Source organism: Tachypleus tridentatus, chromosome 13 (assembly GCF_004210375.1).
Source record: "Tachypleus tridentatus isolate NWPU-2018 chromosome 13, ASM421037v1, whole genome shotgun sequence".
NCBI classification, from domain to species: Eukaryota; Metazoa; Arthropoda; class Merostomata; order Xiphosura; family Limulidae; genus Tachypleus; species Tachypleus tridentatus.
This window is the reverse complement of record NC_134837.1, coordinates 260,738,114-260,756,283: the sequence shown is the minus strand read 5'-3', so window position 1 is coordinate 260,756,283 and position 18,170 is coordinate 260,738,114. Positions and strand designations below refer to the sequence as shown.

The window sequence follows — 18,170 nt, the reverse complement described above, 5'->3', positions numbered from 1 at the left end:
ACTGCACTATTTATACTGACTCGCTTAGTTCTCTGCTGTCATTGGAATCACTTCATGTTGGTTTACACCCTATTCTCGCCGATATTCAAAACCGACTGGCTTATTTCTCATTAACATCTACTTCTATTCAGTTTTTCTTGATACCAGGCCTCGCCGGTATTCGCGGGAATGCGCTTGTAGATACGGTAGCTAAATCTATTTGCTCTGGCACCATCACCACTGTGCCTATTCCATACATGGACTATGGTCCTGTATTCAAGGCTCGGCTCCGTGCCAGCTGGCAGTCCACTTGGAGTGAGAAACGTGACAACAAGTTTTTCCAAATAAAACCCTCTATTGGATTTTGGCTGTCTAGCTTCCGTAAGGATCGGAAGCAGGAAGTTTTTCTAACTAGACTACGCATTGGTCACAGTTTTTTAACTCATTGTTTTCTTTTATCTGGAACTGATGCACCAGTGTGTAGTTTGTGTAACACTCAAATCACTATAAGCCACATTTTAATTTCTTGCCATCGTTACGATTCTCAACGACGGCACCATTTTAACACTGTTCGGACCCAAAGTTTGTCCGTAACGTGAGACACTGTTATTGGTGACGGTGACACTTTCCACTTTGATAAAATTTTTAGTTTTTTAATAGCTATTACTCTTTCTAACTTCATTTAAGTGTTTGATATTTATTCATTACACCTTTTTAATTGTGGTTCCCTTTGACATTGGAAAATGGTCAGAACATTAAATAACTCGACACCAGGACTGGAAAGGCCAACTTCAGGTGACTGATGGTGGTTCTTGTACTCACCTGTTAGTTTTCCTGTTGGGTTATGCTAGAGAAAGTCCTTTACAACTTCTCTTACTCTGCTTTCTCTCTTAACATTGTAGACTAGGTGTCAACATTGGTTTTATGCGTTTTCTGTTTGTCAATGCTGTTTTGTTTTACCTTCATTTCTTTTTCTGTATTTTACTACATTTAATTTATTTTTACCTTTTTACCGGACGTTTGGCGCAGATAGCCTAGCTGCTTTGTGCCATAACTCACTAAATCAATCAATCAATCAAGTAGCGTCTAAAATAAAATAGGCTTAACGTAACTAATTACAATTTTGGTTTGCCAGCTAATAAAATGCATTTACACCATAACGATTGTTGTCAAATGTACGATTTTTTGTTGTTTTTTTCTGGCATGTTGTGAATACTGTATTTCCACAGTGTTAGAGATCTTAGAAATATATTTTTCAAGTTTAAACGTTTGCTTTACCAGGTGGATATAATCAGTTGCATGACGTAATAAGTTTTTAGATAAATACAGATAAAACATTACTGACATACTTAATTATGGTCATGACGTTTAATATGTACTACGTAGAAGTTTTAGTTTGATATTTGTACAGGACTATAGTTTAACATGTATAAAGGTCTGGTTTGTAATTTAAAAAAAAACACGCAATATTAAGACATCTCTAAAGTGTAGCAGGTTGTATCACAACAATTGTTAACAGAGTGTTGGCTACTGCCCGCTATGGCCAAGTGGTTCGGGCGTTCGAGTTGCATTCTGTGGGTCGTAGGTTCGAATCCCCGTCCCAACACAAAACGCTCGCTCTTTCAGCCGTGAGGTCGTTACAACGATCTTTCAATCCCGCTATTCGGTAGTAAAAGAGTAGCACGAGAGTTGGCGATGGGTGGTGATCACTAGCTGCCTTTTTTTGTAGTCTATCACTGCGAAATCAAGAGCAGATCGCCCTCATGTAGCTCTGCGCGAAAAATATGAAAAAGACGTGTTAATATTCGATATTTGTTTGATTCCATTAACAGGAATGAGGCCCTTACATTATTCATCATGGCAGGGAAAACTAGAACCAGTAACTTTGCTTCTTCAGTACAGTTCTTCTGTCAATGAACCAGCGAATAACGGTGGAAGTCCTCTTCATCTAGCTTGTCAGTACGGTCACGTGGAAATTGTAAGTAAGGTTTTCATTTGTTCTCTGTCCGTCAGGTGGATTTTGTGTTTCATTTCTCTAGTTTTGAGGAGTAATGTTGTGGTTTTGGGTACAAAAACTTATGCTACTTTATATATATATGAACACAAATTATTGTGTTAATTTAGAAATGTATTAACACATACTCTTGTGGTTCTTTATAAATATGAAAAACTTGTTGTTATTATATGTATATGAAGTTGTAGTATTATCAGATAAACTGATAATTACAGATTTACTGTAGGTCTACTAATAATGACAGCACGATCGAACAAGAAATTCGCTCATTTTTTTAATTGATAAATTCAAATGCATTTTTAAATTAAATGGAAAATAAACAAATTGGACACGTTTTAAGTACAGTGAAAACTGTCGTTATTGGAAACGGAGCAACAAGCATTGTGGGTAACTACACAGACAACTGCCTCTGCTGGACCATTGTCTAGACCTTCAACTTTTCTTCTTTCGAGGTGAAGTCACGATGAAGGTCAAATAAACTGTTCTTGGGAATAAGGTGTCGGTCTCGTACGAAACCTCGGTTTCTTTGTTATGCGATCGTGTTACCATTTGACCAATAGATTTCTCCGAGCATTCGCCAACTGAGACATACCGATGTCGTCACCTCGGCCAATTAAAGGATGTCTCCACGTTTTGCAACAAAGGAGATGACATTTTACAGGCATATAAAAAAGGCCACGCTAGAACCACAAAACCTCAACTGTTTTCTGGACAAAGTGTGTGTATGTTTTGTTTGTTTGTTTTTGTGTCGAACTGCGTAGAAAGAAGTGTGTGTTTTTCTTATAGCAAAGTACCATTGGGCTATCTTCTGAGCCCACCGAGGAGAATCGAACCCTTTAGCGTTGTAAATCCATAGACTTCCCGCTGTATTAGCGAGGGTCTAGAAAGAAGTATATGAATAAATGTATACATTACTCACGATGATGGAAAACTGCATGATACAGAGAATATATAACACAGCTATTTGTGTGATACTCACATTATATTTTTCCAATATGTATGACCCTCCAATTGTACATCAGAAGGTCTGCGGTCTTACAACGCTAGAAACCGGCTTTCAATACCCGTGGTGGGCAAAGCACAGATAGCCTATCGTATAACTTTTTGCTTACCTAAAAACAAAGACATCAATATGCAGATAAATGTGATAAGTATTAAAACTAATTGTGAAAATATATTTAATCTATTTATAATTTCTCTTACAGTACAGTAGGTGAGAAACTGTTAGTTATCTTGTCCGTTTAGATTATTGTTACAATAACTTAACACTGTTACTGTATCTTGTTGTCAGTTTAGTTTATTGTTACAATAACTTAACACTGTTACTGTATCTTATTGTCAGTTTAGTTTATTGTTACAATAACTTAACACTGTTACTGTATCTTGTTGTCAGTTTAGTTTATTGTTACAATAACTTAACACTGTTACTGTATCTTGTTGTCAGTTTAGTTTATTGTTACAATAACTTAACACTGTTACTGTATCTTGTTGTCAGTTTAGTTTATTGTTACAATAACTTAACACTGTTACTGTATCTTGTTGTCACATTAGATTATTGTTACAATAATTTAAAAGTGCTACTGTATTTTTTGTCAGTTTAGATTATTGTTACATTAACTTGAAACTGTTATTGTATCTTGTTGTCAGTTTAGGTTCTTGTTACAATAACTTAACACTGTTACTGCATCTTCCTTAATGACGAGAAAACCCACTTGTGGAGAAAACTATATATTTAAAAACGGCTTGTATGAGTACAGAAAGCACTAATAGAGGAACGAACAACGTTTCGACCTTCTTCGGTCATCGTCAGGTTCACGATCGAAGAAGGTCGAAACGTTGTTCGCCCTCTACATACCAGCCGTTTTAAATATATAATGTTACTGCATGTTGTTGTCAGTTTCGATTATTGTTAGAATATCTGATGACTGGTATTGTTTTTTACTGTAAGTTTGGTTTCCCGTTATAATAACTAAGACTGGAATTGGTTTTTACTATATGTTTGATTTCCCGTTACAGTAACTAAATACTGGTATTGTTTTTTACTATATGTTTGATTTCATGTTATAATATCTGAAGATTGATATTGTTTTTCACTGTATGCTTTGTTTCATGTTACAATAACTGAAGACTTGTATTGGTTTTCACTGTATGCTTTGTTTTATGTTACAATAACTGAAGACTGGTATTATATTTTCCTGTATGTATAGTTTCATGTTCTAATAACTGAAGACTTGTATTGGTTTTTACTGTATGTTTGGTCTCATGTTATAATAATTGAAAACTGGTATTGTTTTTTATTGTATGTTTGGTTTCATGTTATAATAACTGAAGATTGGTATTGTTTCTTATACTCAGTTTGCATTAATTACTGTTTGATTTCTTGAACTTGAGACGTAGAATTGAACAGATTAAAAGTTTTGATGTTGATTTCAGACAATAGCCTCATAACGCTGTGATTTGTTTTGTTTAGACCTGTTGCTTACTTTGCCATGGTGCCAGCCTTACTCTGCGAAACGATGAACATAAGACCCCATTAGATCTGGCCTGTGAATATGGGAGGCACAAGGTGAAGTGTAATTTTTATTGGGTAGTTATTAGAAATATTAAGTTAATGCAAAGTTAACCCTGTTTTTGGACTAACACCCACTATCTAAAACGTAAAGAAGTACGTGTTCAGCTAGATGAGGTTTTCCGTTAATGGAAAGTTAACCCTAATTTTGGACTAACACCCACTATCTAAAACTTGTAGAAGTACGTGTTAAGCTAGATGAGGTTTTCCGTTAATGGAAAGTTAACCCTATTTTTGGTACTAACACCCACTATCTAAAACTTGTAGAAGTATGTGTTCAGTTAGCCTTGGCAATACTTTGGTCAGATGGTAATAATATATTTATAAATAATAATAATGTTACTTAACTCTAGTTAGTTTCTGTTTGTTTTTCGTCTTGTCGTTATAATATAATAAGTTGTTTACTTTTCTCGCAAATTCCTCGTTTAAACGTTACAAACATCTTATCGTTAGAAAGGCTTTGTCGGAAGAGTCAGTACTGCTTATTGGCTTTTTCATTTCAGAATCACGTTATTTCTTCATCTAGTATACTACACGATGGCACAATGTCGTTGCCATGACATGACGACTGGCTTTGGTTTCAAACTTACTTTATTTACGAAGTATTTCACACAAGCAACACTTAACCTACGTGTTATTTCCTAAAACAAATTAACAATACTCTAAATACAATGGTTATAGGCTTTCTGAATTATTTCGGTCTACAGTATGCATGCGCAGTACGTTCAAAACCGTATACTGATCATTTAGTGAACACGCATTCGGACGTTTCTGCATAATCAGCTAAGTTTGCCTTCATTACAATTTACATTTACCTTACTATGAAATAATTTAACTTTGGTTCATTTCGTAGACTGCTACAAACTTATTTCAGCTATTTTTTCTTTACTACTGGTTTTATTTTTCGTTTTTATAAGTTCCTTTGTTTCAATTAGTAAAACCGTTCCAGATACTGTACGTAACTGTTTCAGAATTTGTACATCAATATAAATATCATTATAATACTTTATTGCTTCTTTTATGTGTAGTTTTATTACATAAAACTACGCCTACGTGGACTTGTTAGCTTAACTGGCGTGCGTGAAAATGATAGAAAAGCATGAAAACTGCCCCAAAAGTTTTGCGGATCACGGCTGTGTTTTTATTATATTTTCGCTGCTTCTTTAACTTTAAGAAATAGTTATAGACTAACAATTGTCAGTGAGTTTGATCGTCCCGAGTTGCTGGTTTATCACTCGGTATAAAAACAATGCCTTGTAGGATAACACAAACAATGTTATTTCACAGCAAGCTTGATCATTTTCGCGAAGCACAGACTCGACTTAATTATGGTAAAGTTGATCTTTGTATTTATAATATATACATAGGTTTTCTTGTGTTTTTAAACAAGTGACGTGTGGTTTTCAAGTTAATATTATGCGTATTTAAATACATTGTTGTACATTGATGTTTACTGTGTGTGTGTGGATTGCATAAAATTATATGTATTTAAATACATTATAGTACATTGAACTTTGTTATCTGTGTGTATTGTATAAAATTGTGTGTACGTAAATACATTGTTGTTTGTTGAAGTTTGTCATGTGTGTGTGGACTGTATAAAATTGTGTGTATGTAAATACATTGTTGTATGTTGAAGTTTGTCATGTGTGTGTGGACTGTATAAAATTGTGTGTATGTAAATACATTGTTGTTTGTTGAAGTTTGTCATGTGTGTGTGGACTGTATAAAATTGTGTGTATGTAAATACATTGTTGTTTGTTGAAGTTTGTCATGTGTGTGTGGACTGTATAAAATTGTGTGTATGTAAATACATTGTTGTTTGTTGAAGTTTGTCATGTGTGTGTGGACTGTATAAAATTGTGTGTATGTAAATACATTGTTGTTTGTTGAAGTTTGTCATGTGTGTGTGGACTGTATAAAATTGTGTGTATGTAAATACATTGTTGTTTGTTGAAGTTTGTCATGTGTGTGTGGACTGTATAAAATTGTGTGTATGTAAATACATTGTTGTTTGTTGAAGTTTGTCATGTGTCTGTGGACTGTATAAAATTGTGTGTATGTAAATACATTGTTGTTTGTTGAAGTTTGTCATGTGTCTGTGGACTGTATAAAATTGTGTGTATGTAAATACATTGTTGTTTGTTGAAGTTTGTCATGTGTGTGGACTGTATAAAATTGTGTGTATGTAAATACATTGTTGTTTGTTGAAGTTTGTCATGTGTCTGTGGACTGTATAAAATTGTGTATGTATGTAAATACATTGTTGTATGTTGAAGTTTGTCGTGTGTGTGGACTGTATAAAATTGTGTGTATGTAAATACATTGTTGTTTGTTGAAGTTTGTCATGTGTCTGTGGACTGTATAAAATTGTGTGTATGTAAATACATTGTTGTTTGTTGAAGTTTGTCATGTGTGTGTGGACTGTATAAAATTGTGTGTATGTAAATACATTGTTGTTTGTTGAAGTTTGTCATGTGTGTGTGGACTGTATAAAATTGTGTGTATGTAAATACATTGTTGTTTGTTGAAGTTTGTCATGTGTCTGTGGACTGTATAAAATTGTGTGTATGTAAATACATTGTTGTATGTTGAAGTTTGTCATGTGTGTGTGGACTGTATAAAATTGTGTGTATGTAAATACATTGTTGTTTGTTGAAGTTTGTCATGTGTGTGTGGACTGTATAAAATTGTGTGTATGTAAATACATTGTTGTTTGTTGAAGTTTGTCATGTGTGTGTGGACTGTATAAAATTGTGTGTATGTAAATACATTGTTGTTTGAAGTTTGTCATGTGTGTGTGGACTGTATAAAATTGTGTGTATGTAAATACATTGTTGTTTGTTGAAGTTTGTCATGTGTGTGTGGACTGTATAAAATTGTGTGTATGTAAATACATTGTTGTATGTTGAAGTTTGTCATGTGTGTGGACTGTATAAAATTGTGTGTATGTAAATACATTGTTGTTTGTTGAAGTTTGTCATGTGTGTGTGGACTGTATAAAATTGTGTGTATGTAAATACATTGTTGTTTGTTGAAGTTTGTCATGTGTGTGTGGACTGTATAAAATTGTGTGTATGTAAATACATTGTTGTTTGTTGAAGTTTGTCATGTGCCTGTGGACTGTATAAAATTGTGTGTATGTAAATACATTGTTGTTTGTTGAAGTTTGTCATGTGTGTGGACTGTATAAAATTGTGTGTATGTAAATACATTGTTGTTTGTTGAAGTTTGTCATGTGTCTGTGGACTGTATAAAATTGTGTGTATGTAAATACATTGTTGTATGTTGAAGTTTGTCGTGTGTGTGGACTGTATAAAATTGTGTGTATGTAAATACATTGTTGTTTGTTGAAGTTTGTCATGTGTCTGTGGACTGTATAAAATTGTGTGTATGTAAATACATTGTTGTTTGTTGAAGTTTGTCATGTGTGTGTGGACTGTATAAAATTGTGTGTATGTAAATACATTGTTGTTTGTTGAAGTTTGTCATGTGTGTGTGGACTGTATAAAATTGTGTGTATGTAAATACATTGTTGTTTGTTGAAGTTTGTCATGTGTGTGTGGACTGTATAAAATTGTGTGTATGTAAATACATTGTTGTTTGTTGAAGTTTGTCATGTGTGTGTGGACTGTATAAAATTGTGTGTATGTAAATACATTGTTGTTTGTTGAAGTTTGTCATGTGTCTGTGGACTGTATAAAATTGTGTGTATGTAAATACATTGTTGTTTGTTGAAGTTTGTCATGTGTCTGTGGACTGTATAAAATTGTGTGTATGTAAATACATTGTTGTATGTTGAAGTTTGTCATGTGTGTGTGGACTGTATAAAATTGTGTGTATATAAATACATTGTTGTTTGTTGAAGTTTGTCATGTGTGTGTGGACTGTATAAAATTGTGTGTATGTAAATACATTGTTGTTTGTTGAAGTTTGTCATGTGTGTGTGGACTGTATAAAATTGTGTGTATGTAAATACATTGTTGTTTGAAGTTTGTCGCGTGTGTGTGGACTGTATAAAATTGTGTGTATGTAAATACATTGTTTTTTTGTTGAAGTTTGTCATGTGTGTGTGGACTGTATAAAATTGTGTGTATGTAAATACATTGTTGTATGTTGAAGTTTGTCATGTGTGTGGACTGTATAAAATTGTGTGTATGTAAATACATTGTTGTTTTTTGAAGTTTGTCATGTGTGTGGACTGTATAAAATTGTGTGTATGTAAATACATTGTTGTATGTTGAAGTTTGTCATGTGTGTGTGGACTGTATAAAATTGTGTGTATGTAAATACATTGTTGTTTGTTGAAGTTTGTCATGTGTGTGTGGACTGTATAAAATTGTGTGTATGTAAATACATTGTTGTTTGTTGAAGTTTGTCATGTGTGTGTGGACTGTATAAAATTGTGTGTATGTAAATACATTGTTGTTTGTTGAAGTTTGTCATGTGTGTGTGGACTGTATAAAATTGTGTGTATGTAAATACATTGTTGTTTGTTGAAGTTTGTCATGTGTGTGTGGACTGTATAAAATTGTGTGTATGTAAATACATTGTTGTTTGTTGAAGTTTGTCATGTGTGTTCCACCTGTATAAAATTGTGTGTATATAAATACAGTTTTGAAGTTTTACTAATGTAAGGAGATCTCAAGGCTTTTTAAAGGATGTAGTTTGTTTTCTTGAAGTTAAAGTATTTCTCCGGAATGATTTTTGTAAATGGATCTGTGCTTGTGTTGTGGTGTTTAAAGATTAATTTGCCTGTTTTGTCAGGACTGTTGTGATTCTTAGGGTCGGATCCAGGATTTCTTTAAAAAGTGACTCAAAAATTTGTTTAAGTATAATTGATACAATGAGATAGTAAACCTACCATTAACCGTTTCTATTTGGTTTTATCATAGAGGCAATGAGTGACCTTCGTAATATTAATAACAAAAATGTATCAAAGCGTTTTGCTACATTTATTTCAACCAAATGATTTATCAAACAAAAGGGATTTGTTTAAGGTAACATTTGAACATAAAATCACATTAATTAAAACATGTATTATTCCATTAGTGAGAAGAGAAAATGAAAATGAGGGTCCAGGTACATCCGCCACTGTTTGGATGTGATTATCTTGTGTGCTGGTTTTCGGAAATTATATGTTCCTTTTGTAAGATGTTGTGTGAGCCATTGGCGACTGAGGGTGGGAAGTCGTATCGCATTCTTATAAACCAAGAAATCTTTTCAGTTGGCTTGGCATGGCCAGGTGGTTAGGGCGTAACTGAGGGTCACATATTCGAAGCTCCGTCACACAAAACATGCCCTCTCAGCCGTGGGGGCTTTATTAAGTTGATATTAATCCCACTTTTCGTTGGGAAAAGAGTAGCCCAAGAGTTGGCCGTGGATGGTAACGACTAACTGCCTTCTCTTTAGCCTTACACTGCTAAATTAGCTACGGCTAGTGCAGGTAGCCCTCGTGTAGCTTTGTGTGAAATTCTAAAAACAAGCAGATAAACAAAAATTTCCAGTTATTGAACTTTGGAGTTGATGACACTTTCTGGCGAGATTTGTTCTTGTTTTTGCGAAGTTATCATAATTTCTATCCACGTGTATGTATTAGCTGAAGCCATTTTGATGTTTGATGTTAACCCAAAGACACAGTTTAGCATTATTCGATCCTTCTCAAGACAACAACGTACAACAGGTTTTACCAGTTTATCTCTTTGCTGGCATTACTCTTGGTAACTGACTTGTTATATTTATATTTTAACAAGCTTACGGGCTTTCTCACATATTAAAGTTATTTTTTTTTTCCCTGGGGTTAATGGCTGGACTTCCGTGCATCACGTTTAGTTCACTTAACTGACGTCGTTTGTATTGTGGCTCCGCTAGGTGGTGGAAGCCCTTATAGAGACAGACTGCTGCCAATCTTTACTGGAGGAGAGTCCTGAAGATAGGGTGGACAACAGTCGCACCACCTGTCTACATCTGGCAGCCAGAAACGGACATCCTGATGTGATAAGGTAACTTAGACAAATATTTCTGATATATAAGCTTAGATTTAGATATTGTAGCAAATGTACGTTCATGTGTACATATGCGATGGTTTTATTGTCTTGAACCTTTTGAAATGTTCTACAATAATTCCTGTACGCTGAATCGGAAAATGATATCCATTTTTCTCCATTACAGATTCTTTACAAAACGTCGTATGTACTTTTACTTAAGTGAATCATTTCCATTGAAATCGGGTCACATTTTGCTTTGTTTAAAATGTTGACAGCTACAAGGTTTAGATTTCTCTAGACCAATCGCGACGTAAGTCTTATCGATCGTTATTGAACCCAAATAATACAAACATAATAAAAATGTTCATTGTAGTAAACGAAATAATAATATGAGCTAAGTAAGAGTGTTTTCCCCTTTCTATAAAAATATTTACATGAAAGAAAAAAATAATAAAATTGCTTTCGAAATATACGAAGCTGAATTATGCAAAGAAAATCTGTTATTAAAACCAAAACAACTTTTATAAAATTGAAATTCGCAGGTATGTGTTATTTGTAATCGATTAAGAGACGTATTGGTCAATCATGATTATCCAGTGATTTAAAGTAGTTATTAAGTGTGTTTATGCCACTAACAAAAGTAAGGTAATAGACCTTTTTATACAGAAGCAAAGACTTGTTGCTCTTAAATTTAGATTTATTATACTAGCTCGCACCGGCTTATTCTAAATATAGGTATTCAGGATAAACAAAACCAAAAAACTGTCATATGTTACCCAGTGAAACAACAAAATCTGTTTATCTGTTACCCAGTGAAACAACAAAATCTGTTTATCTGTTACCCAGTGAAACAACAAAATCTGTTTATCTGTTGCCCAGTGAAACAACAAAATCTGTTTATCTGTTACCCAGTGAAACAACAAAATCTGTTTATCTGTTACCCAGCGAGACAACAAAATCTGTTTATCTGTAACCCAGTGAAACAACAAAATTTGTTTATCTGTTACCCAGCGAGACAACAAAATCTGTTTATCTGTTACCCAGTGAAACAACAAAATCTGTTTATCTATTATCCACTGAAACAACAAAATCTGTTTATCTATTATCCACTGAAACAACAAAATCTGTTTATCTGTTACCCAGTGAAACAACAAAATCTGTTTATATGTTATTAAGCAAAACAACAAAAATTCTGTTTATCTCTTACCCAGTGAAACAACAAAATCTGTTTATATGTTATTAAGCAAAACAACAAAAATTCTGTTTATCTCTTACCCAGTAAAACAACAGCAAGAAAATATGTTTTATCTGTTACCCATTAAAACAACAACAGCAAAATTACTGAGCGTGACACATGGCAAACAAAAAGGAATAAATGAAAACAACTTTAAACACATTTCTTTTGGATTGATGATATGTAAGAGCTTAACTTGACATTTTGTGAGTACGAGTTTTAAAAAACCAGTTTTGTATGTTTTCTTATTCAATTACCATTAAAAAATGAAAGTATTATTTTATTGATTCAGATTATAATAATGATAGGTGTAGTAACGAATTTGACCGTGAGATGGCGATAAAATAATTTTAAAGTACAAACTTTCAGTTGATATATCTGTCATCTTTGGACCGATTAGAGATTTAATTACAGTTTCGTACTCAGGAGGCCCAACTATTTCAATTGATGTATTTGACAACGCGTCACGTCTCACATCTTATTCACGTCACGACATATTCTAATCATGCCGAAAATAATTTCCATTTGAGAGTAGGCTGATGGAAATCCTGATGAGTTATAAAATCGAATGGAGTATAAACGCGTACTACACTTAGTATTGCTGGCGCATAAATCTTTTGGTAATAAAAAGGAAAACAAAAAAGGTTTAAGGTTGATTTACATTAATCCTGTTTAAAGAACTCAAAGTGCCGCAGCTGCTGAATATTCCCTCTTATTTTTTCTCAGTTCAGCTCAGGAAATTAAACTTGTACAGGTTTTTATTAACATAAAACCAAAGTTAAAACTATAAAAAGCATGATTTGTGATCTTTGTTTTGATAACAAGAAAGCAGTAAGTGAAATGTTAAATCAATAAGTACTGAAACAAGAGAGCGTCAAATTAAGATGATGTCATTATGTAAGTTAACTACATGTATCTATGTAAGTTAATTACGTGTATCTGTGTAAGTTAACTACATGTATCTGTGTAAGTTAACTACATGTATCTATGTAAATTAATTACATTATCTGTGTAAGTTAACTACATGTATCTGTGTAAGTTAACTACATGTCTTTATATAAGTTAATTACATGTATCTGTGTAAGTTAACTACATGTCTTTATATAAGTTAACTACATGTATCTTCTTTTCATATGTATTTTTGAACAACTTGTAATCCCTTTTTGTTGTTCTTAACTGAAAAACACGTATAATGAGGTACAATGTCAGTCTCAGTTCTCGCCTAAAACCACGTGTAAAGAGGTACAATGCCACTCTCAGTTCTCGCCTAAAACCACGTGTAAAGAGATAAAATGTCACTCTCAGTTTTGGCCTAAAACTACGTGTAAAAAGGTACAATGAAACTCTCAGTTCCAGTCTTAAACCACATGTAGGTGCAATGTCACTTTCAGCTCCTATCTACAACCACGTGTACAGTAAAAGTTCTTGTTCCCTATAGACTTCAAGCATATTATGACAAACCACATGACTTGCTGATGTTTTGTTTGATCAAAATCACTATTAATAGGTGTCGTCCTCAACACCTAAAATTGTAAAACCGATAAATTCAGTTACGAATCGCAGTTAGATACTTAGTCCTTAAAAATGTCATTTTCCTGTACAGATTCTACTGGAATCTCGTTTAACTTCTAATTCCCTGCTCGTTTATTGTGTTCTGTTGTCCATACTGATAGTCTTTTCGATTTCCTCTAACGTTTAAAAGTCCAGGTCACGTTCACGTTTTTTGAGTATACGTGATTTTCTGACACGCTCTGGTTTGTGGTTCCCCCACGACCCTTGCTAGTAGCGTGATCTGCTACTGTACTGTTCACACTATTATTGGACATTTAACCGTATGTGTTTTTAATCTCACCACCTATTACGCAGGGAGTGGTTACGTGGATTATTTTCTAAAGAGCAGGCTGAGAAAACATAAATAATATACATATAAAACTGTAGCACCACCTGTTGTTCAACTAAAGAAAGTTTTTAATATCTAATTCTTCTTGACGTTAAATAAAAACATCTGCTTGAACGTAGTCATGATTCCGACACCAGGGTTAATCTCCTTCTCTCCATCTACGAGACTTTACGAGAGTGCGGTAATCTCGTACCCTTTGATTACAGAGTATTTTACCAATAAAACTGGATTTTCTGTATATAATTTTTACTAAATAAATGTCTTAAAAATAGTTTACAGTACGTTCACCCAGTTTCTTGTTATCCCAAATATAATATAGAAGATATTGCTATCTCAAATTTACTTTGAACTTTGATCTCTGACAGAATTCTAACACTAACTCTCACTTGTATACATATACTTCTACGACCATACGTAGAATATGCTTCAATTATCCCAGTAATCAAATATGAGTTTGTTTTTCTACTGCTCTTGGTTAGATTGCCATGCAACGTGTGATTGTTATAATAAAATGTAATATCTGTAATATATATAATTAATGACATGATATGCGTCATTTTATTTGTTGTTTTTCAATTTCGTGCAAAGCCACACGAGGGCTATCTGCGCTAGCCGTCTCTAATTTAGCAGTGTACGACTCTATAGAGGGAAGGTAGCTAGTCATCACCACCCACAGCCAATTTTTGGGTTACTCTTTTACCAACAAATAATTCATCCACGGCCGGGACGAACATGCTTGTTGTGATGCAGATTCGAACCCGCGACCCTCATATTACGAGTTGAGCGCCCTCTAACCACTTGGCTATGCATCATTCTAAAGAGTTGAGGTAAAAACCACATTGGTGAGAAAAATGTGTAGTTTACCGGAGTTTTAAAAAGATGGACGATTAAAATGGAGTTATTTCTCTCTGTGACTTTTAAAAATCTAAATGTTTAACTGTGAAGACGTTATAACTGTAATAGTCAACCCCACTCTATAGTCATTGTAGGCGGTGGGTACTCCTGGGTGGTTGCCCTCCGTCTGTTCAGCTCTTATAACTTCAACTGACCGACGCGATCATTCAGTCGGTGTGCCCTTTAAGTTGGACTTAAACGTCAAAACTGTAACGTGCGGTTGACACACGTTTTCTTTTCACCCATATGGACGGCCTGTATAAGGAAGACACGTGAATAACGTGTAACTATGTGTTCAGGTGAAAAGCTTGATTTTGTCTAAGTTTCATTATAGTTGTCGTGAGAGGAAAGAATCAGAAAAGGAGATAAAATATTGAAATATATTTTTCCCTGTAGGCTTAACTGCATCATCAGCGTGTTTACTTTGATGCTAACACTTGTTTTTACTTCTGTTACACAGATTGTTGCTTGGAGCAGGGATCGATATCAACAGGTCCACGCTGCGGGGGACAGCTTTACATGAAGCAGCTGCTCATGGCAAGATGGACTGTGCAAAACTGCTTATAGAGGTAAGTCCATGTACAAGTCCATCTCCATTGTGTGAGTTAAACCGTCCACGTACAAGATTACCCTTATTATTTAAGGTAAAAACCTGTATACAAGTATACGTTAGGAGTCCAGGTCCATCCGCATTATAAATTTTAAATCCACATATACATCTGTCACTCCAATATGTCCATAATAAAGTTTGATGTAAGTTACGTATGTAAACTCAGTTAAATGGTTGAATCCAACTGAGGCCTTGGGGACTTGAACATCTGCAACTGCTTTGGAATTTGCAGTTGTTAATATTAATGTCAGGGGATCGTTATTTATTTCAGGGGGGTATAAATGTTTGCCATTGAAATATGTTCACGTTTGAACGTGAGGAGGTGCTATGAACGTAGAGTGCTTAAAACTAGTGATTTTTTTTATGTCTTTACATGCCTATTAGTGGTTCATAAATAGGAGGTGGCAGTTTTAATGAGAATTATTTCACGTGTCTTGTGACGTTTGTGATGGTCGTCTGGACTCTTAGTTCATGAAGTACCAGCCAGCGCTCGCAATGATTGGTTAATGTCTCTCGCACCAGTGGCCCACACAATGAAGAGAACTCCTTGAAGTACACACTTCGTTGAAACTAGAGTTAATTACTCAGTAGTATAGGCTCACGTACTCTAACATCGGTCCTGTGTGCTTAAAGCCCTTACTGGGTTCTACAGTATTCACATGATCTTTAAATACCAGACCTGAACTTGTACTTCATTATAATTGGTTTACATGAACAGATACGTTTAATTTGCACTGCAGTCAATATATTCGATGAGTCGGAGCTCGTACCCGTGAATGCTGCTCTCGGCCTTAGGTCTTTGAAGAACTGAATGCTATGTGAGAGTAAGGATGAAGAAAGAGGAAAACACGTTTCGTAGCTCCCGCAAGTCCCCATTTTAATTATTTTTTTTTTCTGTAATACGATATTTAAAAATATTGAATAAATCTGCCGTATTAAGGACTAGGTAACGCTATTTTATAAAAGACTTCGTAAAGGTATTTATAGCCTAGTTGCTTTGGGCCGTAAAAAGCCACATTATTAACTGTATTTCACAATAATTTAAACCTTGTTCCTTTTAGTTATCTAACAACACAAACAACGTGCAATGCTACTTGTAAAACTGTGTTTATTTACATACATTCTTATGTTGTGTAGTCAAATTTTTTTCATGATAAGTACTGATTTAGACCGTCCAGGAGTTGCACGTGGTGTTAACAAACCTCGCGTTTTGTCTGAGGCAATTTTTCAATCTTTTTTTGTACAATAGTTTGACTTTTAATTTGTGCTGTGGAATGTATTAATCCGCTGATTGTATATCAGTCAACACATTTGCGTTCTATTTAATTAACTCTTAATTGGTGTGTAGTTTGAAACACTAAGTTGTGTTGTAACCATTCGAACATCAAAACTGTGTTTTAAATAAAGCTAGTATAACGAGAGAACAACCTTTTTATTTACCTTATTTGTAAAGTTTAAAAGTGCAAGTTAAAAAAACAGTACTTGTTTCGGTAGAACTAATTCCACCAACTTCAGGAGAATAAATCATGGTTCCTATATCAATGAATATAAATATAGATTTAGGCCCAGGAGCCATCGAAGTAAATGTTTTGGAAATTATTGTTGTAAATGACGTCACTGTACAAACGTTAATTATATACGTAAATGTGTACTTCGTTGTTTGTTCTCCTGAAGGTATGGAACTATTTCCGGCCCGGCATGGCCAGGTGTGTTAAGGCGTGCGACTCGTAATCTGAGGGTCGCGAGTTCGCATCCCCGTCGCGCCAAACATGCTCGCCCTTTCAGCCGTGGGGGCGTTATAATGTGACGGTCAATCCCACTATTCGTTGGTAAAAGAGTACCTCAAGAGTTGGCGGTGGGTGGTGATGACTAGCTGCCTTCCCTCTAGTCTTACACTGCTAAATTAGGGACGGCTAGCGCAGATAGCCCTCGAGTAGCTTTGTGCGAAATTCAAAAACAAACAAACAAACAATTTCCACCTAAACATGTAGAGTTTAAAAAAAATGTTTAACTTATATTTTTAAGTTTAACAAATTAATTATTGTGCAAATAAAAAAATAAACGTTGTTGTCTTGTTCTATTAATTTTGTTTAATATTTTTCACAATAACTGTCTGTTTCTACGTGTGGGATCAAAATTATGTTCCATAAAAACGTAAGTTGTGTTAACCCTATTTTTATCAGTATTTGAATGTCTATACGCAGATAGTCCTGATGTAGTTTTGAGCGAAATTCTGAAACTTTTTATTTCTTTTCTGTGCATTGTTTACTGTCTTTTGTGGACGATTGAGAAACAAATCATCGTTTTGTAATTGTATGCTGTCTGCTATTTTTCTTGTTTTTTCATGTGTCACGTTGCTGTCTGCGTTTGTTACGTGTGTGTTTTAATCAACATGTTATTATGATATCTTGCTCGTTGAATATCTTTCTTTTTTATTATTTACGAACATAAATTCGTGGCCCGGCATGGCCAGATGGTTAAGGCACTCGACTCGTAATCCGATGATCACGGGTTCGAATCCCTGTCACACCAAACATGCTCGCCATCTTTGCCGCGGGAACATTATAATGTTACGGTCAATCCCACTATTCGTTGGTAAAAGAGCTGTCCAAGAGTTGGCTGTGGGTGGTGATGACTAACTCCCTTCCCTCTAGTTTTACACTGTTATTTTAGGGACGGCTAGAGCAGATAGCCCTCGTGTAGATCTGTGCAAAATTAAAAAAAAGCAAAAACGAAACTAAACCAAACATAAACTCTCTTCCTTGTAAGATTTGTATCTATCTGAGTGTAGTGACTTAAATAATAGTTTGGATTTATAGTAATGGAATCAGTTCATGTTAAAGGGGCCCCATTTACTTACTATAGTCATTTCATGATTTATATAACTTAATAAATGTTATATTTCTCAGTGTTTGGGTTATACAGGGTGTTCGTAAAGTGCAGTTTTGAAAGCAGTGATAACAACATTCATTCAGTCTATTTC

At 34.5% G+C, this 18,170-nt stretch overlaps 1 protein-coding gene across 2 annotated transcripts in view; it reads left to right on the top strand.

Moving 5' to 3' along the window:
• The window catches only part of LOC143240702 (caskin-2-like), a 232,415-nt gene that overhangs the window by 114,644 nt on the left and 99,601 nt on the right, over positions 1 to 18,170 (top strand). For both annotated transcript variants that reach the window (XM_076483592.1, XM_076483593.1), the window contains exons 4-7: positions 1,812 to 1,957; positions 4,464 to 4,559; positions 10,434 to 10,564; positions 15,038 to 15,146. In XM_076483592.1, coding sequence (XP_076339707.1) covers positions 1,812 to 1,957; positions 4,464 to 4,559; positions 10,434 to 10,564; positions 15,038 to 15,146 — 482 coding nt within the window. The remainder of the gene's footprint in view (positions 1 to 1,811; positions 1,958 to 4,463; positions 4,560 to 10,433; positions 10,565 to 15,037; positions 15,147 to 18,170) is intronic.